The sequence below is a fragment of the Eulemur rufifrons genome, chromosome 7, assembly GCF_041146395.1.
Source record: "Eulemur rufifrons isolate Redbay chromosome 7, OSU_ERuf_1, whole genome shotgun sequence".
Classification (NCBI taxonomy): domain Eukaryota; kingdom Metazoa; phylum Chordata; class Mammalia; order Primates; family Lemuridae; genus Eulemur; species Eulemur rufifrons.
Genome location: NC_090989.1, coordinates 283,174,270 through 283,198,461, shown reverse-complemented (window position 1 = coordinate 283,198,461; position 24,192 = coordinate 283,174,270). Strand labels below are relative to the sequence as shown.

Sequence of the window (24,192 nt, the reverse complement as noted above, 5' to 3'; positions counted from 1 at the left end):
AAGGTAAGGAGGGTGAGGCCCACAAGGTGGCTGCAGGGCCTGCCTCCACCCTGCCCAGCCCCCCGACCCAGCTCCATGGCCCGGGAAGCTCTGCACACTCCCCCACCCACCTCGGAGATTAAAGGTCCAGAGAGTCCTGCTGCACCTGCACACTCCAGAGCTCCCGGACGTATTGGGACGTGGCATCCCTTACTTTCTCTGGCATCCCAGAGGGAGGTCATAGCTGGGGACCAAATTGTGGAGGGTCTGTGCATGGTGGGGAGCCTGAGGACTGGGTTTGCTGTCAAGGACTCCCAGCCCAGCTCTGCCACTAACCAGAAAGGGGACCTTAGCCAGTTCCTGGGAGGACATTGCCCAGTTCCCTTCATGAACTCAAAGCTCAGCCCTCCAGGGTTCCCAGTGGGAAGACAGGCCACTTCTGTTTCTGCCTTGGAGGACCAAGACCAACTTCATGGAGGAACCAAAGGATGAATTTCCTCACATGCCCATTTTACAGGTGAAAAACTGAAGACCAGTGAGGAGAATGGCCACATAGGGATACTGGGTAGCCCGGCTGTTCAGACCCAGGATCCCACAACCCCTCCACCACAGGCCCCACCCAGGCTGATCCTAAGCTGGTGGACAAGGACTTGTGTGCGACCTGCAGATCCCGGCAGCTGCTCCCAGTGAGCTGGGACCACATGCCTGAGACCCACGTTCCCTCATTTAACCCCTGCTCGGGTTGCCTCCACACCAGCAGGGACACTTGATGTTTATCGGATAAATAGACGGATGAATCAGTGCAACCCTCCCAGCAGCCCCAGGGCAGGTGCTCTTATTTTACTGCTTTGAGCTATGATTGCGCCACAGCACTCCAGCCTGGGTGACAAAGCCAGACCCTGTCTCTAAAAAAAAAGTCTTGGGTTTGTTCATTAATTCATTCATGCATGCATGCATCTAGCAGGCACCTAGCATACAACAGCGAGCCCCAGCCAACATCCCGCCCTAGGAGCTCACAGCCTAACAGGGAGGACAGGGCCTGACTTCAGTGACCCACCTTCCAAAGATATTTATTTAGATAATATCTAATAAGAGTTTTTAAAAAGTCATATATACACACATAGACAGAGAGAGAGACAGAACTGGAAAACTGCTCCCCTCCCCGGGCTTGGGTTGGATTTGTCCTTCCCAGTGGGTCCTCCTGCTGGTTCCCCAAACACTCCAGGTCTCTGCCCAGCTTCCCAGTCCAGCCCACTCACACTCGTCGCGGAGAAAGGTGTCCGAATGCACCAAGTGTGCTTTCCCCTATCTTGCTTTTCCCTCCCAGTTTTTGATTGTGATATTTTGAGGTCATAGAGGCCTCTTTTGTCTTCCCTCACTGTTTCACCCAGCGCCTTCCAGGCCAGGGCTGTCACTAGGCTGAATTTGTCCTCCCCTAGGGGTGGGGGCCAGCGATGGGCCAGGAGAGGGCTGTGGCGGTGGCAGAGCACCCTGGGATTGCCTGCAGGGCCATCGGGCTCGGTCTATCCTGTCTTGCTCAGCACTTATTAGAGAACAGTTGCCAGGGAGGCACCAGTGTCTGGCAGGCAGACCAGGGAACGTTGTAAACATAAACCAAGTTTGGAAAATGAATCAGTAGGTCCCAAACCAGGTCCCAGGGAACCAGTGTTTGCAGCTACAAAAATGGAAGCATGGCCTTTCAGCCAGCATTCACCAGCTCTGGGGGCCTGTGCCCAGGGGCCAGGCGGACCTGGGTTTCCAACTTCAAGCTGCACTGTGACCTTGAGCAAACTCCTAAGGTCTCTGAGCCTGCTTGTCCACGTCTCACTGGGTCTGCCACTCTGATCTCATTCTACTCTCGCCTTCCCTTAGGGCCGCTTCCTTCTGCCCTCTCCCCCCAGCCCTCCCCTCCTTCACCCTGCCTAGCAGCGGCCTCTGCCAGGGAACCCTCCACCCCCTGGGCTTGGCAGACTGCTAGTGAGCTGTAGGAGGGTCCCTCTCAGGGTGCCCGAGTCCCCAGGGTGGTCCCTAGGGTGGTCCCCAGGGTGAACAGGGGCAGCCCGTAGTGGAAGGGCCCAGGCTGCCCCTCCCGCCGTGGGAGGAAAGTATGGCCAACCCGATTTTACAGAGGGGGAGCCCCTGGCTCTTGGTGGCCTAGCCAGCAGAGGTGCCTGGCCCGGAGGCTCAGAGGCTCGGAGCAAGGAGGACCAATCACAAACGCCACAGTAGGTGCGACGTCCAGCTTGTTCTTCCTCTCCGCGGCTGCTTCTAGCCTCTTCTAAACACAGTAGTGTTTTCCCCTTACAGTTTCTCTCACTTGTCTGTGCGCACCCCGCTCAGGACCCTCGGACCCGCGCTTCTTGACTCTGAACTGGGTCGGCACCGCGGGCCCAGTCCAGGCAGCAGCAGAGGCCCGAGCCCGGGTTCAGGCGCTCGGCCCCCGGGACGGGTCCGCGGCCTGTGGGCGGGGCCGTGGCTGTGGGCGGGGCCATGGCTGTGGGCGGGGCCGGGGCCGTGGGCTGGTCCTCGAGCTGTGCGCGGAGCCGAGCGGGGCCGCGGGCGGGCCTGAGGCGGGGCGGCCGGCGGGCGGGGCGCACCGCGCCTTTTCCCAACTGACTTCCTGCGCCCGCCTGCCGGCTGCCTACCTGCTCCACGCTCCTGCCGGGTACTGGGGAGACCCAGGCGAGCCGAGCCCCTGCTTCCGGGCCGAGGTGCGCCCCTCCATCCGTCCTAAGGTCGGCCGGGCCGCAGGGAGTGAGTCTGCACCACGCCCCACCCCGCGCCCGCCCGCGCGCGGGAGAAACGGCGCGAGCCCAGGCGGAGCGGGTCCCCGCCCCAGGCTCCCGGGTCTCCTCTGCAGGCTGGGGTGGGCGGGGCTCGGGCCTGGACTCGGCTTCCGTCGAGCGGCCCCAGCAGCCCGAGCCCCGCAGGAGGCTGGGGCTGATGGGGCCCAGATGGGGAAACTGAGGCTCGAGAGGGAGCTGGCTTGCCAGAGACTCCCGGGCGAGCAGGGGCCTTACCTACAGGACCCTGGCCTCAGGTCTTTCTCTAGTCCGGCAGGACTGCTGGGGGCCCGCGGTCACTGGGGCCCGGGCACTGTGCCAAGCGCTTTACAGCCATTCGCGCGCGTCATCCTCATGGGCAGTGCGTGCTGTTCCCCCACCCGACTCCAGCCCCCTTAGTCGAGAACAGGGAGGCTGAGGGAAAGGGGATTATGACTGGCCCAAGGTCACTGAGCCAGGGAGTGTTGAAGCGCGTTCCCGCCGTCCCCGAGAAGCCAGGCCCCGCCCCCCGGAAGAGTGTACTGCTGCCCCCTCTTTCCCTACGGGAGCCCCGGCGGGACTGGGTGTGTCCCGGCTGTGCCTCCGGACTTGACGTCTGGCGTTCTTGCTGTGGCCCAGGGAAATCCTCCTGTAAGCCCTGCCCATGCACCCTGCCCTCCTGCTGCTGTTCAGCCCTGGGCTGGCCTGGGCGAAGTGCGCCCCAGCCCCTCTCCCAAAAAGGACAGCTGGAAGCTCCAGCAGAGCACTGAGCCACTGCCACCCTTCTGCCTCCCAGAGCTGCACCTGAGGTCCAGCTGGACTGAGAAAGACCTTGGATCCACATTATCCCGTGGGCAACTGAGGGGAGGCCAGGGCTGCAGGAGTGGGGCCACTGCCCCGGATAAACGCATTCCTTTGCAGGTGTTCCCCGGACCTCAGAGGACCTCAGAGACGCAGGCTCAGAGCCTGACAGCCCTGGGAGGGGAGAGCCTGATTGGCCCAGGCCTGCAGAGTCGCTGCAGGTGCCCACGCTCAGGTGCACCCTCAGCAATGCACCGCAGGAGACTGTCCTTGAGCCTGGGGTTGTGCCTATTGGCTGGCGCAAGCCTCTGGGTCCTGTGGTGAGTCTTCCCTGTGGAGCTCTCCCTCCCTCCCCACCCGAGATTCCTCCCTGCCTTCGCATGTCAACCCCAAAACTTTGCTCCCTTCACGGGATTTCCAGGTCCTACTAACCTCTCCTGGCCACCTGTTCCCCAATCCCAGCCCCAGCAAGACCAAACTGGTTCTGGCTTCTAAATTTTGCCTTCTGCTGGCCTTCTGGCTTTTGACCTGCTCTTTCCTCTGCCTGGACCATCTTTCACCTGGTGTTGAGGAACTCTTGTTCATGCTCCCAAATTCACCCCCTGTGTCCTGTGAAGCTTCTGGGGCTGCCCTTCACCCTGCTGTTTTTGTGAGGGGCTGGCATCAGGAATATGCATGCCCCAGGAATGAATGACTGCATGCAAAGCCCTGTGATTCAAGGAATTCCAGGAGACTCTGTTCTCCAAGGTCAGCCAGACCCATAGAATGACAAGGGACCCCCCCCAAATGCATCATCGGGGGGCCTTCACTCCCAATGATGTGTGCCGAGTTTCAGCCTCTAGAGTGGAGTCAACAGGTGTTTTTCCTTCCCAGGGTGTCTGTTGAAAACTGGCTGCCAGTCTCCTATGTCCCCTACTACCTCCCCTGCCCAGAGATCTTGTAAGTACAGATGGGACTAGGGGAGTTGGGGGCCTTGGGGGCTGCTCACAGCTGGGGAGACAGAAAGGTTTTTAAGGTCACTTTGTCTGCAGTTCCTGAGTGATAAGCTCATGGTTTTGTTTTTTCTTTTCTTTTTTCTTATTATTTATTATTTTTTAATGAAGGGGGAGTGAGGAGGGGGTTCAATTTCCTTTTTTTTTTTTTGAGACAGAGTCTCAATCTGTCACCTGGGGTAGAGTGCCATGGCGTTATCATAGCTCACTGCAGCCTCAAACTCCTAGGCTCAAGCGATTCTCCTGCCTAAGCCTCCCGAGTAGCTGGGACTACAGGTGCACACCATCACGCCTGGCTAATTGTTCTATTTTTAGTACAGACTGGGTCTTGCTCTTGCTCAGGCTGGTCTCGAACTCCTGACCTCAAGCGATCCTCCTGCCTCAGCCTCCCAGATTGCTAGGATTATAGGCGTGAGCCGTCGTGCCCAGCCAAGCTCATGGTTCTGATAAATGAGATAGAGTTTAGGTAATTTAAGGGCTGCCACAAATGTGGAGTGAAATCCCCGTTTCAGTCTTGGAGCATCTTTGCAGCCCCCTGCATGGTTTGACCTTGGACATGTTGCACAGCTCTGAGCCTCCCTTGCTACATCTGTAAAATGGGATGGTAGAGGTGCCCTACGCAGGCCACTGGAAGCATGGAGTGCACCGTCACCTACAAATGGCCTGATGTTGCTCCGGGGGCATGGTGGGCATTCAAGACACAGTGCTTTTAGGTCTTGACCTTTTTGCTCAATTTTGTGTTCGATGTGGATACAAGGAACAACTTAACATGTGACCAAAGACTTCTTCACATAATGAGTCTGACTTTTTGACAGTTAATGTAAAGAAATGGATTGAGACAGTCTCAAAGGGGCGTCTGGCCCCTTGGTCTTTGTTTTTCATGCCAGCTAAAGGAAAGTTAAGCCTCTGGATCACAGACTGCTGCTAATTAACTCTGAGGCGTGTTTTATCATTACAAATATAGAATATGGTAAACTAGGAAGCCAGAAAATGGAAAAGATGAAAGAAAAAGGAAACCCTCTCAGGTCCCACCTGAGCTGTACTCGGCTTCTCAAGCGTGTCACCGGGTTGCTTGTTTGCTGTTCCTTCTGATTGAACAGATTCTCCATTTACATGGCTCTAAAAGCAAAAAGCCTGCTTGCCGTTGAAAATGGTGTAATCATACTGTTTTTTGCAATTTTTATCCAGTTTCCCCAGAATGGACTTTATGTCCCATGTGTGTCCCCACTGTTCACGGGCTCCGGCATCCCATCCCATCCAGGCGCTGGCTCATCATTCCTGAGCCCCCCAAGCCCCCGCCTTTCCTGCCAGCAACTGCTGGGCATTTAGGTTGTTCCCAGTTCTCCAGGGGCATAACCCTTTTTCCATTTCAAAGATCATTTCACTCAGATATGTCCCCTTCCTGGGCCAGAAGGTATAGATAGGTTGCGATCCATCTCACTAGGTTGTTTTCCAGAAAGGACTTCGGCACAGCAAACACTCGCACTCATGCATACACCTGTGCCTGCGCAGTGCCCAGCGAGGCCACCCTGGTATTGCACTTGGGCTGGAGCCGGAAGTACCAGGTGTTATAAAAAACAGAAATGAACCCACCTTGCTGAGTTAACAGATAGGAGATGCGATCTCTGGTTTAAATTTAATTTCTTTGATTACCAGGGAGACCCTCAGTCCGCGTGTCTTCTCATTGACTTTCCGCTCCTGTGAAATGCTTACTCTGCCGCTTCTCTCTTTGGTCTGCTCGTGGCCGAGCGTATCTGTTACACTTTTTTTCTTTCCAGTTTGTCTGTCTTTCAGTTCTACTGAGTTTTGCACCACCATAATATTATTTTTTTAATAGAATGAAGTTGAAAATTTTTGTTTTAGGTGGTCAAATCTTCGCCTCTTTTCCTTTGAATATCTTCTCTTACATTACATTTACTTTCAGTTTCATTACCTTCAGAGGTTTAGAAATGTTCAGTTTCTTTGTTTGGCTGTGGCTCTCCTGTGGCTTTTGTATTCTTGTGTCTGACTCTTGAGTGCAGCTGCAGCGTGTTTGGGCTTGTGGAGAAAAGAGGCTTCCGGCTAGGGAAGCAGACTCAGGCTGGCTGGGGCCAGCATCCCAAGGCTGTGTCCCCTTCTCACCCCTGACCACCTGCCTGGACTCCCGTCGCTCTCTGAGCAGGGACCTGAAGTACGGCTGCTTGGAAGCAACAAGGGCAGATGGCCGATGTGATGAATCGCCACTAAAACTTTGTTGATTCAAGAATAGGGACAAATCGCAAAAGGACAAAGACTGCATGATCCCACTAAAATGAGGTGCCCACAAGAGTCAAGTGCACAGAGGCAGAAGTGGAAGAATCGTTCCCAGGGGCTCTGGGAGGGGCAAGGGCGAGCTATTGTTTATTGGGGACCCAGTTTCCTTTTCGGATGATGAAAAAGTTCTGGACACGGAGAGTGGTGATGATTGCACGACAGTGTAGATGGATTATACTTAATGCCACTGAACCGTATACATAAAAATGGGTGAGAATGGCAAATCTTATGTTTTATATATTTTACTACAAATAAAAAGTAGCAAGACTAAAGGTGGGAAAACTGAAGGAGGCCTCAGCCGTCCCATCACATGTGACACATTGAAGCACACGAGTAGCTGACGGTAACTGTGTCATCAGGTGGCCAGAGCCTTAGGAGCTCCTGCCTTGGGACAGTCAGGCCTCTTCTGAGCCACCTCTGGTGCTGGCTGGGCCCCCCCTCCCCCGCAGAGAAGCACTCTGGAGTGGTTTGGTTGTCCCCAGTTTATGGATGAGGGAAGTAAAGCCCGTGGAGTCAAACGTCGGGTGTCTTTCCAGTTGGTGGCAGAGTCAGAGGCGAGCCCAGGGGTCTGACCCTGCAGCCCTGCCACCTCCTGCTTCAAGGACTCCCTTCTTACCTCCCCCCCTGGTTTGACCTTTGTTGAAGCTAGGAGACGCTGACCACACAGGCTGCCTGCAGAGATGCGGCCGGGACGCAGCCTTACTGCGCACTTGCCTCGTGCTGGGCGTGGGCTCAGAGCCGCTTCCTCACATACCTCATTTAATTGTCACTTCAACTCCAGGGCTCGGGGTGGTCGCCCATTTTGCAGATGAGGAACAGTGGATGTGTCAGGCCGAGTTCCACTGGAGAGGCAGAACCAGTCAGAGATGGGTAGGCAGGTGGTAGATAGGGAGACAGAGACAGATCTAGCCCCGGGCGTCTGCTTGCGTGATTGCAGGGGGCCAGCCAGGCTGAAGCCCCCGGGGAACACTGGATCTGGTAGGTGGGAGCTGGTGCTGTAGTGCACAGGTAGAATTTCTTTTTCCTCAGGGAGACCTCAGCTCTGTTCCTCAGGCCTTTCTGCTGACTGGCTCAGGCCCACCCAGGGTCCCCAGAATACTCTCCTTTACACAAAGCAACTGACAGAGATGTTAATCACATGCACAGAATCCTTTCACAGCAACAAAACCAGGTACTACAGCCTGGCCAGGCTGGCGCACAGCTGACCATCACAGGGGCTCACTCAGGTGCAGTGACTCCCCCAGGTCCCTGGGTCACCAGGCCTTTGCAGCTTCTCAAACCTTCTACCCACTGCCAAGGTTCTGCAGAGCAACCAGTTTTGGTAGCAAGCGACACTCAGTTCGAATCACAGCCCTGTTGCTCACTCAGTGACCTGGACAGACCCCTCCTGTAGAGGGTGGGGCTATGGGGAAGGACAGGGGGTACCTGTCCATGGGGGCATCTGAGTCCTCCTGTGTTTATAACCTCTGCCCTCAGCCCCACACTGACGGCTTTTTCTTGCCTCTGCCACCAGCAACATGAAGCTGCAGTACAAGGGACAGAAGCCGTTCCAGCCAGTGGCACAGTAAGGAGACTCGTTTCCCCCTTTGCACCATGTGGGGGTGGGGGCCACCTCCCCTCACCACTGGCCCTTCTGGGTTGCAGGTCACAGTACCCTCAACCCAAGCTGCTGGAGCACGGGTAGGTGTCGTGGAGAGACCTGGAGGCGGGTGAGGGAGGGGGCCAACAGAGCTCTGATTTCTAAGTTGGGGTGATGGAGGTGCCAATGTCAGCGTGGCCTTGGGGCCCAGGTAGTCTGGGACTGTGGAAAGACACAGGCTTGGAGTTAGGAACCCGGGCTGTGTGACCTTGGGCAGGTTACTCAACTGCTCTGAGATTGTTCTGTACAGGTGAATAATAATAGTACTCACCCCTAGGAGGTTGGAAGACCAGATGAGATGGTATTTGTGACACGTGCATGGTGCCCGCAGGTAGCAGGTGCTCAGTGTGTTAAGGATGATACTGTTTTGTCCTTATCGATGGTGCTCGTTTATCAGGCACTCAGCACACACAGGACCTGCCGGGCTCCCCGGACACTCGGTGTGCGTTAACTCCAGGTCCTCCCAGCCCCGCTGGAGGTAGCTGCTGTTATCCCCACTTCCCACGTGAGGAAACAAGCCCAGAGACAGGGACGAAGTTACCCTGGGTCCCGTGGCATGAGAGGCAGGGCTGGGATGAGGCCCGGGCTTTCACAGGGGAGGGTCTCAGCGCCCACGGCCCCCGTGCCGCCAGGCCCACAGAGCTGCTGACACTCACACCTTGGCTGGCGCCCATCGTGTCCGAGGGGACCTTCAACCCGGAGCTTCTGCAGCACATCTACCAGCCGCTGAACCTGACCATTGGGGTCACGGTGTTCGCCGTGGGGAAGTGAGTAGCGGGCTGGGTCGGGGGAAAGGGTCTCCCTGAGCTTACAGTCCGGGGGAGAGAGGGCCCTGGTGCTGAGCAGATGGAAAGCACACAGTGGAGTGTCACTGTGGGAGGGGTCTTCCAGAGGGAAGGGGGTCTGGCCCTGGCATGGAAGGGTGATGGACACAGCCCAGGGCAGGGAACGGTAGCCTGTATCAGGAGGCCCCCGTGCCCCTCCCTGCTTCCCCGGATCCCTCCTCTGCCTTCCCTGACCCCACGTAGCCTTTCCTCGAGAAGCTGCCACCTGGCAGCTTCCCTCTGGGCCCCTTCCTGGGACTCCTGAGAGAGGGACCATGATGGGACCCCAAGGCCTAAAGCACTTGCCAGGTGATAAATGGCCCACTTGGGGTCAGGTGACACCCTCATCCAATCAGTTATGACCTGGGGACAGGCCCATGCCATCTACTTCCCACTCCATGCCCCAGCATCGGCACAACTCGCCTTCCCTACCTGCTTCTCGGCTACTCTCCTCTCCCTGATCCTCAGTGTTCCTGCCTATAGAATGGGCAAACTTAACAGGCAGCCTGTGAAGATCAAAGACAATCAGCGTTCCTTAGAATGCTGCCTGGCGCCTAGCAAGTGCTCAGTGCGAGTTAGCTTGGTTTATGCATGTTGACAATCACCAGTAAGCATCATTCTTACAACAGTCCCAATGGGATTTTGGGAATTTGACAGATGAGGAGACAGGAGTGATTTCTTGAGGTGGGGAGCTGGGAAGTGGACCCCAGACCTCATGCCCTGCATGGTGCCGGCACATAGTGGGGACCCGGGCAGTGGCTCTGCTGGGGTAGCAGTGGATGACGGGGTTTTTATCACCAGGTACACTTGCTTCGTCCAACACTTCCTGGAGTCAGCCGAGAAGTTCTTCATGCGTGGGTACCGGGTGCACTACTACGTCTTCACCCATGACCCTGCAGCCATCCCCAGGGTCACGCTGGGCCCCGGCCGGCACCTCAGCGTCATCCCCATCCGGGGGCACTCCCACTGGGAGGAGATCTCCATGCGGCGCATGGAGACCATCAGCCTGCACATCGCCAAGAGGGCGCACCAGGAGGTGGACTACCTCTTCTGCCTCGATGTGGACATGGTATTCCGGAACCCGTGGGGCCCTGAGACCTTGGGGGACCTGGTGGCTGCCATTCACCCGGGCTACTACGCTGTATCCCGCCAGCAGTTCCCCTACGAGCGCAGGCATACTTCCACTGCCTTTGTGGCAGACGGCGAGGGGGACTTCTATTACGGTGGGGCGGTCTTCGGAGGGCAGGTGGCCAGGGTATATGAGTTCACCAGGGGCTGCCACATGGCCATCCTGGCGGACAAGGCCAATGGCATCATGGCAGCCTGGCAGGAGGAGAGCCACCTGAACCGCCGCTTCATCTCGCACAAGCCGTCCAAGGTGCTGTCCCCCGAGTACCTCTGGGACGACAGGAAGCCCCAGCCGCCCAGCCTGAAGCTGATCCGCTTTTCTACACCGGACAAGGACACCAGCTGGCTGAGGAGCTGACAGTGGAGCCAGGCTACCGGGGATGGGGACCCACAGCCCCGCGGCCAGCTCCCCAGTGCTTCAGTTCGCCAAGCCTTACTCGGAGCCCAGCCCTGTCCTGCCCACTCGGTCTGTAAGGAGGACCTGATGGAAAATGGGTGTGGAAAGGCCACCGTACACTGTAAAGGGCGGCGCACACACACGAGGAAATCACACAGTAATGCAGCATAAAAGCAGACAGGAGGGGAGACTGGAGGTTACCAGGGCGGGCCTGGGCAGGCCTTGCGGGTCCTGCCAGCGTGTCTTCGTCCTGCCGGGGCAGGCTCTGCAGTCTCAGCCCATTCAGAGTGGTGCACGCCCTTTTGCTGCGTAGCACCCTTTAAGTTGCACTTCTAACGCCCTGGTGGGTAGGCGCCCCGGGCCCCTTTTGTCTGGCTGCAGGGGTCTCAGGTACTATGCTGTCCCCCAGTGGTCCTCACTCAGGACCCCTGAGCCAGCCTTTGAAGTGAGCTGGTCCAGACTCCCTCTGGTTCCCCGCAAGCCAAGGTGAGCGCACTCTCTGGGACGAGCTGCCTCCTTTGTAAGAGGGTTTGGAGCAGTTTTCTTTAATAAAGGTGGCATGTCAGGCCCTAACCAGGGTTTTGTTACCAGCACATCTGAGTGTCTTCTGCCGGGCACGGGGGATACAGGCAGACTGGATTTCAAACAACCAAGCGGGGTGGGAGTGCGCAGTTACTCTAGAAAATCCGGGCTAAAGCTGGCCACTGCAGCAGACAGGGTTCATTCCGATTCTTCAGGGAGCCTGGGTGAAGTGGGGTCATGCTGACGGATTTGCCGCACCCCCGCCTGAGTGGAGGGAAGCAGGGCCTGGGGAGCCCCGTGGGCACTTAGGCCCCAAGCACACGGGGGATGTGTCTGTCTGCCTCCCCATATCGAGTGTCGCCCCAGCCCTGCAAGGCCTCTTGGTGTGGGGCTCTGAGGCCGTGGTGCGGGCCAGGACTAGAGGGCCTGCGAGGGTGGCTTCTCCAGCCTGGACCCAGAGGGACTCGGAGGCCCATGGTGGTTCTGTCTGCCTGGCCATGCAGGGGTGCCCACTCCCCTGGAGGCAACAGAGTCTTTTCCATGGAAGGAAGGGACCCAGGGTAGGTTGGAGTGTACTCTGTGGTTGCACCAGAATGGGTAGACACCCACCTGGCCCCCCTAGCAAAGCTAGGGCCGGCCCTGAGTCCACTATTCCTGCAACCTGTGATTTGGCCAGTGAGAAGGGACAGATCCCAAGAATGTGACCAGTTGGAGGAGACAGACTGGGCTGGAGAGGACTGCAGGTGCTTCCTGGGCAAAGGGGCAAGAAAGGCCCCATGGCCTCTGTGTCCCCAGGAGGGAGCAACTGCCCAAGGCCCTCTGGGCCTGCCCCTGTGGAAGGAGGGTTCTGTAATGAAGCAGCCAGCCCTGCCTTCAGGAAGCTTCCATTTAGAGCAGACAGGCCCCTGGATGTGCAGACCAAGGAAGTGGCCCTGAGGCCTGGGCAGCCTCAGCCTGGCAGAAGAGGAGGTTTCTCTGGCCTCCTCCCCAGTATACCCTCGAGGGGTTGCAGTTGCTGACCCATTTTCAACTGAGGGCACTGAGGCTCTGACATGTCATCACATGAGCTTGCCTGTGACGTGGCCCAGCTGTGGGTTTGAACCCAGGTCACAAAAGCTGCTTTTGACCCAAAAGCTGTGCTTTGTGCAGGAACCCCAAGGAAGTGGCCTCTGAGCCCAGCCCTGAAGGTGAATCTGTGGAGGGGGTGCGGGGAGGGGCATTGCTGCAGGGGGCTCTGAGGGGCAAGGGCTTGGTGGGGTGCTGGAAGGACAGCTCCAGGAGGCTGGAGTTGGGGTGTGAGGTGCGCACTAAGGAGGGCCTCTGGACAGGCAAGGAGGCAGGGGGTCACGGGCAGGACTGTCCCAGCAGGGAGATGAAGGCGCCTAAAGTGCTGGACTCAGGGGGTCCCCGGGCTGGGGAGGCCCCAAGACAGGAGGAGGCCTCTTATGCCCAGCGCCAGGATGTGTGACAGGAAGAGCAGTGATGCTGGGGACCCACCCACGGTCGGGGTCACTTGGTCACTTGGAGCCCTGTGGCCTGGGGCACGGTGCCTCTGCTCAGGCATAAAATGGGGCAAAATCCCTGAGGGCAGGGGGCTCGCTAATAACAGCGACCACCCAACACTGGCTCAGCCCCTGTTGTGGGGCCACAGGGAGCCTGGGGGTCCTACACCAGCCAGGGGGTCAGCCAGGGACAGGCTGGGCCTTGTGGAAGACAAGGAGGGGGCTGGGGAGGAGGAGGGGAGGGGCGACCTGACCTCCCTACCCAGGCTCATGTCTGCTGTCGCCCCATGTTCCCTGACTCCAGCCGTCCACCCAAGTCCTGCAGGTGGCATGGGGGTACCTAGGCGACAGGACGACGGTATATATTTGGTGACGCCCACGTCTCCAGGCTCTTCACGCCCTCGCAGCCCAGCAGCCCACGCCTAGCTGGAGTGAGGGTGGCTCTAGGTCCTAGGCGGGTGGGGAGGACAGAGCAGGAGGCTGAGGCGGAGGGACACGTGAGATCGTCCGCGCAGAGCACTTAGTGCGTGAGCGCGGCGAGACGGGTCACGTGCACGCGCTGCTCGCGGTTCCGCGCAGGCCCCGTGTGCGCGCCCGGCCGTGAACTGAAGGCCCGCGGGGTCCGCTCGCGTCCGGGAGGGAGGCTCGAGCGCGCCCCCGAGCTCGCGTGGCGGGCCCGCCCCTCACACCTGCGGGCGGGCTGGGGCGGGGTCGCGGCTGTCCCCGCCCCCCGGCCCGAGCCCCGGGAGCCGGGGCGGAACCGAGCGGCGGGCCCGAGCGGCCGGCGGGGCGGCGCAGACAATGGGAGCGGCGCGGGCGGCGGCGGCGCGGGCCGCGGAGCCCCGGGCCCGGCGGGGACCGGAGGCCGCGCCATGAGCCCCGCAGCCGGGCGCCCCCCTGCGCCGCGCGCGGGCCGAGGCGAGCGGCCACTGCGAGCCCCGGGCCCCGCCCTGGGGCTGGCGATGCGCTGCCAAGGCTGAGGATGATGGTAGATTGCCAGGTGAGTGCCCCGCCCGGCCCCGGGCGCCCTCCCGCCGTTGGGGGTGGAGGGAGGACCGCACGCCCCCGCCCACACCCCACCCAGCGGGGAGGGCGCCCGGCGCCGCGTCCACGCTCAGCGCTCGCTTACGCAGTTCCGTGTCCGACCCCTCCTGGTACAGTAGGGAAACTGAGGCCAGGAGCGAGGCAAGCACTGGCCCGGGGCACATGAGGTGGGCAGAGTCCAAGGGGGAAGGGAGGGTTCCGGCCTCCTAGGCCAGAGCTCAATCCTGGGGACCACCATCAGAGATGGTGGTCTCTTTGGGCATCCCCACGCACGCACAGGCGCACACAAACCACATGCTTCCTAGCGATGAGAGGAGGACCGGACAGTGGGGAGGTGACAAGGGGGAAAGAAGAGAGAGGCTGGAGACAGCTCTGCCACGGTGGGGGCATCCCAGTCTCCTAGCAACCTGCCCGGGACCGACAGCTGGGAGGGGGAGACATGCCAGGCTGCTGGGCAGGGGAGCCCCAAGGTCCCCAGGGTCTGCCTGGGCGGGAGCCATCCCCAGGGCAGCTTCCAGAGGACAGGGCGGGGGTCCTGCGTCCAGCACTCTGGGCACCTGGAACTAGGCTGAGTTTCCCTCCTGAGCACGGAGGGGGCTGAAGGAGAGAAGGCCTGTTTCCTCCTCTGCAAATTGGGGTGCTTGGCCTTGGTGACCCCAAGGGTCCCCCAGGCTCATGGACGTGTGTGTTGGCCTGATTCTCCATCGATGACTCACTGCCCACTGAGGTCCTTGGAAAAGACTTTCCCCTCCCTGGAGCTCCTTCTGAGCAGAGAGCAGCCTGGGGTTTGGGGGACGGAGGACCTGGGGTGGTGCAAAGCCTGGCAGAGCACTGAACCACTCCTCTGGGGTCCAGGGACAAGACTGTCCTTGTTGGAGCCTCGGGGTCCTCATGTGAAGTGGGGTGGCAGTCATTGCCCTGGTTGGGGTGAGGAGCCCTCATGGGTGAACTGGACACCCCAGAGCCATGAGAATGAAATAGGGGAGCAAGGGAGGCTTCTGACGTTCCTTGACTCACTCCTGGAGCCTGCAGGTCCCGCTCCTTTGCCCCCCTGGGCCCCGGGAGAGCTGCTACCTTGACAACACCCAAACAAAGGTGTGTGTTTTGTTTTGTGTTTCCTGTCTGGGGCTGCAGTGCTAGGTCTGGCCACCAGGGGCGGCAGCGCCCGCTGTGCTCCGTGGAGCAGCTGGAGCCAGGGGAGAGCCCCAGGGTCGCCGTGGGGTCCCCTGCCTCCGCCCAGCGAGCACCTCCCCTTGCTAGCATAGGTCTGCACAACGTGAGCTGCTTTGTGGTGGGGAGGGGGCTCCGATGTCCTTTCATCTTTGCATTCGGCACACAGGCCGGCACACGCCCTGGGGGCTTCCGTGCTAGTTCTGGGCGGGGCTCTGAAGTTGAACTCGGGCCCTGCCCTCCCGGGGCCAAGGGCTGGGGGGGGGAGGTGAACAAAGCACCGAGCAAACACCTACCTGTAAGAAAGAGGAAGGGCTGTTGTGAAAATAAAGCCAGGCACTGGGCTCCCTCAGCGGGGTCTGAGAGGTCGCCCTGAGATGACATTTATGCTGTGACCAGAAGGACAAGGGAAGGCCAGCCCTGCACAAGTCTGGGGACAGTGTGCCAGGGGAAAGCTCGGGGTGGCAGAGACAGACAGGAGGTAGAAGGGAGGCCAGTGTGGCTGGAGAGAGCTGGGGGTGGGGAGAGCAGACTCCAGGGCCTAGGGACCGTGCTAGGGACCGTGCTGGTGACGGTGGCTGAGTGGCAGCATCTCCCCGACTCACAGCGTCCAACAGAGGAAGACTATCCACAGTTCCTGCTGGGGCCTCTGCCCCTAGGTCTCTGGGGCGGCTGGGGCTGTGGTCTCAGCTGAGGCGGGACTGGGCAGGACCCATGTCCTAGTCACTCACACCTGAGGGTTAGGGTTCCTCTGTAACTATCGGCCGGGCCTCTGCTGGCTCTCTGCCATGTGAACCTTGGTGCGGCAGCTCAGAACTTGCTTCCCCAGAGCGAGGGATGTAGGGGGGGGGACAGAGCAAGCAAGCTTGACAGAAGTCACAGTTGGTCGTGAGGCTGGCGCTTTTGCTGTATTCTGTTGGTGGGAAGCCAGGCACTCCGTCCAGCCCACCTGGGGGAGGCACTTAGGTCTGAGTCCAAACACAGCAGGAAGCTATGGGCAAGTTTATGCCACAGGGGCCGGTACCTGATTTTTGCTTGATTTTCAACCCCCTCGTGGTGCAGACAAGGACATGAGGCCAAGAGGGGAAGTGGTTTTCCCTAATCCCAGCCCCAGAGCCCGGGCCTGTTTTGACTGGGATTCCGTGCCACGCCTCTCCCCATCTTGTAACTTCCATCTCTGAGTTGGTGCGTTAGGGAACAGGTCTCACAGACACGGTCTCACAGACACGTGATGATGTCCCTAGGAAGGAGGAGCTGGCGTGCTCCCCATTGTGCATGTGGGGAGATGGGGGCGGGGGGACACTGACTGGTGTCTGAGCCCATCGGGGGAGTGTGGGGACCCAGCGGTTGGCCATCCCAGCTCACAGGGTGGCTGTGAGCACCTGGAAGCTCCTGCCTTGCCCCCCCACCTGCCATCACCCTCCCCACTTCCTTTAACCCCCAGCACTGCTGTCCCTTGACTTTTACCAGTGTCTGAATATGGCAAAGTACAAAGGGGGGATGTGTCCGTTGACGCAGTTGGTGCACTTTCCTGGGCCCAGGCCGTACCAGAGGAGGCAATACTGACAGTCCGGAAAGTTGTCAGGGGAAGGGGCGGTGTTCATCTGGGGAGTGGGTGGGCGCAGAGATGGATTCCGGCAGGAGGTGTCCTGTGCTCACGGAGGTTGGAGGAGGGGAGGTGTGATGATGGCGAAGAGGGGGATGGTCGGGCCAGTATCGATCGTACGAGTGTCCTACGGCTGCTGTAATGAAGCACCCGAAACCGGGTGACTCTCAGTTCTAGAGGCCAGAAGTCCAAAATCAAGTTGTCAACGGGGCCCATGCTCTCTCTGAAGGCTCTAGGAGAAGATGTTTCCTTGCTTCTTCCAACTTCTGGTGGTTGGCCAGGCACAGTGGCTCATGCCCATAATCCTAGCACTTTGGGAGGCTAAGGCACGAGGACTGTTTGAGGCCAGGAGTTTGAGACCAACTTCTGATGGTTTCGGCAACCCTTAGCTTGTCTTGTGGATGCATCACTCCAAACTCTGCCGTCGTCTTCACGTGGCCGCCTCTGTGTATTGTGTCCGATTTTCCGTTATTTAAGGACACCAGTCATTAGATTAGGGTCCACCCTAATCCAGTATGACCTCATGTTAATCACCTCTGCAAAGACCCTATTTCCAAATAAGGTCTCATTCACAGGTGCTAGGAGTATTTTGAGGGGGACACAGTTCACCCCATAAAAGAAATATTGGCAATGATTTGTCTCCGAAAGGCCAGGTACCCAAGTGTCCTCAGGGACTGCAGGAGCAGTTGGGGGTTCCAGGGGTGTGGCAGGATCTCAGCCCCCAGCTGGGGGATGGGGGCTGAGTGGAGCCTGCTCCCTGTCTGGTGCATTCTGGCGGCAGCACCAGCAGGTGGCGCTGTACCCTCCCGCGCTTCCCAGCGCTGCGCTGTGCCCAGCAGACAAAGGTCTCGCATTCTAGTTTCTAGATGACACACGACTGTAAACAGGCCAGGAGCACACTCATTTCATAGGTGACACGCACTGAAGGAAATCAAACTAGGCGGGACCGAGGGGTGGTGACTGGGCAAGACTTTGCATTGGAGGTTGGGGGGCTTGTTGAGGAGGTGACAGATGGCCGATGAGGAAGACTGCGTATTGCAGAGCGGTGTCGGGAACAGAGAGGAAGGCAGGGGTGAGTGGTAGGGGGGCCAGGACTCTGCATTTGGTTTCATTCCTCACCTGCAAGCTGAGCCAGCCCTTCTCAGCCTTGTCCGTGGCGTTGCAGCTAGATTACACCTGTGGCTTCCAAACAGCTCTCCCGTTACCACAGGGCGGCCCAGGTCTCGGGCACACGGAAGGCAGCCGTGGGCACGGGTGGGCTGGCCGTGCAGGTCGTGACTTTAGGGGTCCTTTCCCCAAAGAGACCCTGCCTGGAGGGGGAGCAGGGGCAGCCAAGCCGGCCTTACTGCACCTGGAGAGCCCAGCACGGCCCCTTAGATGCTCCTGTGATATGCAACGGGGGTGGGGCAGCGTGGGGCTGAGGAGCAGGAGTCGTGGTTCCCCGCCACAGAGTGGTAGATGTCAGCAAGGGGGAGTGGAGGCCATTCCTCACTCTGTCCCCCCCACCCCGACACTTCTGAATCCCACAAGGCCTTTTCCACTACCTCGGCCACCGAGCTGCCAGGACCGCCCCTGAGGCCTTGGTCCTCAACAGCCGGTTCAGCGATGGATTCGAAGAGCAGATGTTCATGCAGGGCCTCAGTACGCCCGGCCTGTGCTGGGCACCCAGCCCCTTGGAGCACCCTGGGGGGTCAGGACCATAGGGAGGAGCAGGAGCAGGGGTTTGGGGTGCACAGCTGGCCTCGTGGAGAAGGCTCAGACTGGGAGCCTGGGGACCTGGATTCAGTGGCCGCTCTGCCATCAGCAGCCTCGGGCCGTGTTCCGCCGAGTCCCTCCCAGGCCACTCCCAAGCCTCTGCCCTGGGCTGCGAGAGCCTGGTGATGACAGCCAGCCTGAAGCCCCTTCTGTGTGCCTGGCCTTGTGCAGCACTGTCCCATGGTATTTGCCCAACACTCTGGAAGATAAATGCCACTGCCAATCCCACTTCTGGGTGGGGAAACTGAGGCACTGGAAGGGGAAGGGACTCCCACAGCTACAGAGTAACAAGTCTAGCAGGGACACATCCCTGAGTGCAGACAAGCCTGGGAGGAGCCGGGCCCCAGGGCTGGGAGCAAATTCCTTCTAGCTACAGTGACTTCCACTGTCAGGGCTGGGCTGGACGGGGCTGGGCAGGGCTGGAGGCCCAGGTGGTGGTTAACGGCGGGAAGGAGACATAAACACAGCTAATGAGCCCCTGCCGTGTCTCCCCACTCTAATGAAGGCCTTGGACTCTGGTCTCTGTGTTTTGGGGGGGTTCTTGGTTTTTGAGCCTCAGTCTCCTATCAGGGGAGAGGTGAGTGGGCCCCCGTGGGGGTTGGAGGTGAGCTCAGAACCCTCCATTCCCCCCCAGGTCAGCCAAGCCAGGGTGAGCAGGTGGAGAGGAAAGGGCATGGGAAGCATTGTGGCATCCCCCTAAAAATGACAAGCCCAGAAGAAGGGAGAGTTTCCATGGCAACCCAGAGCAGTTGCTTGGCAACTGCAGGCCCCCGAAATACTTGCTTGCAGGAAGGCTCAGGGCTGGGGCTTTCCAATGGCTCACCCCCCTCACCTGCAAGGGCACCCACCCACCTCTGGCCCTAAGAGAAGACCCTGAGGCTCAAAAACCAAGAACCCTGAGAAAATGCAGAGCCGGAGTCCAAGGCTGTCATCAGCGCAGGGAGAGCAATGGGCCCGAGCTTCTGAGCTTGCTCCGGTCCTCATGTGGGTCCACCCCCAGCCCGAGACAGGACCCAGCAGCCCCCACCCCCTGGATCCTTCCTGAGGGAAGCCCCAGTCCACTTCCCCCTCCATCACCCCACCCTGCCAGCCACCTGGCATCAGGCCAGGCCCCCTAGCAACAGAGGCCACTTCCTGGATACCTGAGTGGGAGTTCACAGTGGCAGAATGTCAAAAGACGTAGGGTCGAAGGCACAGTGGGGCCCAGTGCCAGCTGGGGTTGGGGGCAGGCATGGGGCCTGTGCTCCGCCCCCCTTCCCCCTGCAGCCATGGGCTCCCTGGGCCTGGACCAAGGTGTGGCTGGGGTGGGTAGAGCCCCTGCAGCAGGACTGTGGCTCTGGGCCAACTTGGATACCTACTAGCTGTGTGACCTTAGCATGTCCCTTCTCACTGGCCTCAGTTTCCCCATCTGTGACCCATCTACCCCTCTGCCTGTGTGTTCACCATTCAACGCATAAACATTGCCCTATGAATTGTGTGTCCTCCTGGGGCCTTGGGGCAGGAGGGTGAGGGGGTCAGGAACAGGCCAGCAGCTGCCCGGCCCCTCCACCCACCGGCATCCATCTCCCGACTTCAGGTGAGACAAGTGGCATCAGTTAAGTGCACTGGCTCTGGGGCAGGACACCTAGGTTTGAGTTCCAGCGCAGTGCTTATTACTGGGTGTCCCAGGGTGTGCACAAGACCCCTCTGAGCCAGCTGCCTCCCCCCAGGTGCCGTGAAGATGTGAGGAAATCCTGCCCTCGGGGCTCCCTTCGGGCCTGCTTTAGTTTGTAGGCGCCCCCACTGCACCCCCACCCCAGGACACAGGGGAGGGGTGCTGAGGACACAGAGGAGGGGTGTCCAGCCTGGAGGGAGTGAGGTGAGGCAGCCCCTGACCCCAGGAAAGGGCCACGCAGCAGGACGGAGGAGGGAGGGCAGGTACGGGCCAGACTGCCCCACAGGTTGGACTTTGGGGCAGGAAGGGTGTGAGGCCCAGCTGCCCTCAGGTGTTCTCTCTGGGGATGGCAGTGAGGGGTGGGACTATTGGTGACCACCCCCCAGGGGTTTCCCGGTGCCCCTAGGGAGCCAGGATTCTAGTCTGACCACAATGATTTGCTCACTGTGACCTTGAACCATAACCTCACTGCCCCCACAGCCTCCCTTGCCCACCTTGTCAAATGGGGAAAGGATGTGTCCACCCCCAGAGTTGGAAGAGGCTCTCGTGGCACCCCCTGCCCTGTGCCAGGCGCCGGGTTCAATTTGCAGGCAGCGCAGTAGTTCCAGTGGACCTCCCGGGACTCTGCCCCACCAACCCAGTGGAGCTGGGGCGTGGGCAGCGAGGAGCCAGGGCCAGCAGTGGTGCTGGTGAAGGGGTGAGGGGTGCAGACGGGCACGGGCCCTACAGCAGCTGCCCGAGTTCACTCTGGACACCACCAGACGAGGTGAAGGAAAGGGGCACAAAGGTGCGGAGCAAAGCCTGCCCCCGCCCCCACCCCCACCCCCACCTTCTGCGCTGCTGTGGCCTCTTCTCCCTGCCGGGTGGGTGCACGACTGGCCAAATGAGGCTGCTCAGCCCTCTCAGGCAGGATTGGAGGGGACCAGGGTCCACCCCTGGCTGGAGGGCACCCTGGCTCTGTTCTTCTTTCTGGGTGGGGTTCCAAAATCGGTTCCCCTGGGGAGGACACAAGGCCTCTTCTCTGGACACCGCCTGCCATTCCAGGTATGCCCATCTGACCTTTGTGTACCAGGTGCAGGTGGAGGGGGGTGGGCCTGTCCAGCTGAGAGAAAGGACCCTTGGCCTAACGGGTGGCCCTGAGTCCAGGAACTTCCCCACCTCTCCCACCCCATCCCTCTTGGGACTTCATCTTCTGGGACTGACACCCTGTAAATGTCAATTCAAAACTGGGAGGGTGAGAATGTGGGTGTGGGTGGAGGGTATTTAAGCGCTTGGGGCTTCCCCAACCTGAAAGGAGCCAGTTCAAAGGGATTTTTGGTCCCACCCTGCAGCTGCTGGGCTGTGGCTGGAGGGAGGGGGACCAGGTCCTGAGCTGATTGCACACCTGATTAGCTTGATCATCTGCCTTGATGATCACCAAGAACTGCAGTGCTGAGGTCAGGGCTGCTTGCCTAGAGGTCAAAGGGGAGAAAGAAGCCTGGGGGCCAGGTGGGGGGCCAGGCTGGAAGGTTCCTTAGCTCCTCTGTACTCCTCTGTGCCTCCCTGGCCTGGTGGGTGAACTTAGGGATACAGAGTGTGTCTCTGTGTGTCTAAAGCCTCTGGTACCACACAGCAGGCCCTCCGCAGGTGGCAGGCAATGTCGGTTTTCCTCCATGGAAGGCCGATGGCTGGATGGCCCACCTGCCATGACTGCCCTTGGGGACCTGGGCTGCAGGCAGGGGTGGGGGGCGGGCAAACACTTGCAGGCCCTGAGTTGAATCCACAAGTTGAGTAAGTTGCCCCAGCCATATGGAGCCCCACCCGGGCCCCCTCCTCCCTGAGGCCAGTCTCCAGGCCCTCGACGGTGGGGTGCTGGGGCTGGGGGCAGGCAGGTAGTGCCAGTGTGGAAGGCTGAGCTGGCAGCACCGTCTCCCTGGCCCCCTGGCCCCTGGCAGCAGACGCTTGCAATTTTTCAAGATTCCAAGTGGAGTTTCCTTCCCGGCCGCTGGGGCCAGGAAATCCCTGCTAGGAGCACGTGCCACCTCCTCCCCTCCCTACAGCCATGCCAGGACCAGGCACGCTGGCCCTGAGGGAGTGCGCTCACCGGGTCTGTGGCGCTGGGTGGCCCTTATTGTCTGGCAGACGTAGGGTGTAGGGCATACATCCGGGCCTTGGGCCTGCAGGGGCGGGGCTGTCTGCTGCCTTGTGATTTGGTATTGTGTGTGCGTGCATGCTTGTGTGTGTGTATCTTGGGAGCATCTCCCTGCCTTTGGGTGACCTTCTGTGCTGGTGGGTGTGACAAGCCTGAATTTGGCTAAGCGAGCACATATGTGAAGGGATGCATGTCGCTGCGTGTGGGGACATGTGACTGGTACGTGGGAGAGGGAGAGCACATTGTCACAAGGTACGCGTGTGTATGTTTGCATCTTGTCTTTTCAAAGCACCAGGCCTGAGCCTTGACCACAAGGAGCCCTGAGTGTTCAGGGTCCAGCTCTCGACCTCAGGGTGTCAGTGTTCTCGTCTGTTGCTGGGTAGACCGCTGTGCCCCGCTCACAGGCTCGCGGTGGCTGCCCAGTGCTCAGCACGCTGCCCGGCACACCCAGTTGCTCTATTGCCTGACAGTGGCATGGAGACCTGGACAGCTCTTGGAGGGTGCCCGGGCAGGGGAGGACACCTGCTGCCTTGCTGTCCCTTTGTCGGGCATCCCAGGTGTGAGCAGCTGGAGGCCGAGAGGAGAGGCCTTGAGCCTTGTTTCTGAAGGAGAAACCAAGGAAGGGGCAAAGTCCAGGGGTTGACTGGGACAATGGGTGCCAGGAGGATGAGACAAGACAGTGTCACTGGGCCCCAGGGTCCTGGAGTCCCAAGGCATTGTGCCCAACACTGCCCCCCACCCCCAGTCTGGGAGAACTTCGTTGCGGTAAAAGGACTGTGGGAAAGAGGGCAGTGGGTACCAGCCCCGCCACCTCCCAACAGCCAGCTGGAGCCCTGCCCCCTCTCAGAGGCCAGGGCCACTCAGGAGGTCCCCTCTGAAAGGGCAGCCCCACTGCCCAGGCCGTCGGCCTCCTCAGGCAGGCAGCAGGCTGGTGGCAGCACCGAGCACACAGTGTCCCTGGCACGACAGGCAGCCTTCCGCATCACAAGGGCCCGTTTGTCCTGATTCCCCTGGCCCAGAGTACCGGGTGACCAGGGCCTGCTGGGCACAGGGGCCTGACTGTGGGCTCAGCTGCCATCCCCCAGCCTCACCAGGCCTGGCTGTGCCTTGGGAGGGGCTTCGCTGCCTACACCAGAGCAGCCTCTGTTACCTGATGAGAGAGACCCGTTCCCCAAGATTGTTCCTGGGCCAGAAATTTAGGAAGGAGAAAGTCCCCTCGGTTGAACCAAAGCCAACCTGACCGCCCACCTCCCCCTCCGCCGTCCCAGGGCAGGATGGCTTCTGGGAACCTCTGGGCCCCGCTTCCCAGAAAGCCTGGCTGCCTCCTTCCTGCCGCTCCCCGCCCGGGCTTGCCGCCGCCTCCGCGCTCAGGAAAGCGCTAGTGGGAGCCAGGTGAGCAGAGACGGCCACCCCTCCCGCTCCTCCCCGCCTCTCCACCTCCAGGAAGCTTTCCTGGTCATCTTCCCACAGGGAACTCTAAACATTTGAGTCCAGAAACTTGGAAGCTGCAGGAACAGTCTGGACGATTGAGTCCACTCGGTCGTGCAGCTATGTTTGGGGCACCCACTGCGTGCCTGGTGCTCTTCTGGGCCCGGATCCGTCAGGGAACAGAGTCCCTGCTCTCAAGGAGCTTATGTTCCAACTCCCCTCTTCTTCCAACTTTACAAAGAGGGAAGGGACGCCTGGGTTAGAATGCCCACGCTCTTTCTGCTCGTGTGACAGTGTGTTTGCGTGCACACGTGTGCATACATGAGTGGTGTGTCCACCCATTTACCTGTTAGCAGCTGCGAAGACTCACAATGGGCCCGCATCCTCCCGGTGCTTGGGTACGGAAGGGTGAGCAGGACAGTGTGGCTGCTGCCCCCCTGGAACATAAAGCCCGTGGCGGGGCATGAAACGATGCCACGGTAGGAGAGTGTTTCAGTGTCCCTCCTTTGGGTCCTTACCTGGGCTGTCCCCTCAGCTCACCTGGCCTGTTTGCAATTGCGGCACCT

General features: G+C 59.8%; 1 protein-coding gene across 1 annotated transcript; it reads left to right on the top strand.

Moving 5' to 3' along the window:
* Nucleotides 1-3,385: 3,385 nt before the first annotated feature.
* Nucleotides 3,386-11,373, top strand: GBGT1 (globoside alpha-1,3-N-acetylgalactosaminyltransferase 1 (FORS blood group)). Its single transcript, XM_069477042.1, has 7 exons — nucleotides 3,386-3,392; nucleotides 3,663-3,862; nucleotides 4,416-4,481; nucleotides 8,340-8,390; nucleotides 8,471-8,506; nucleotides 9,098-9,232; nucleotides 10,091-11,373. Exons 2-7 carry the CDS (start codon nucleotides 3,792-3,794, stop codon nucleotides 10,773-10,775), a joined length of 1,044 nt encoding a protein of 347 aa, XP_069333143.1. The 5' UTR covers nucleotides 3,386-3,392; nucleotides 3,663-3,791; the 3' UTR covers nucleotides 10,776-11,373.
* Nucleotides 11,374-24,192: the final 12,819 nt, after the last annotated feature.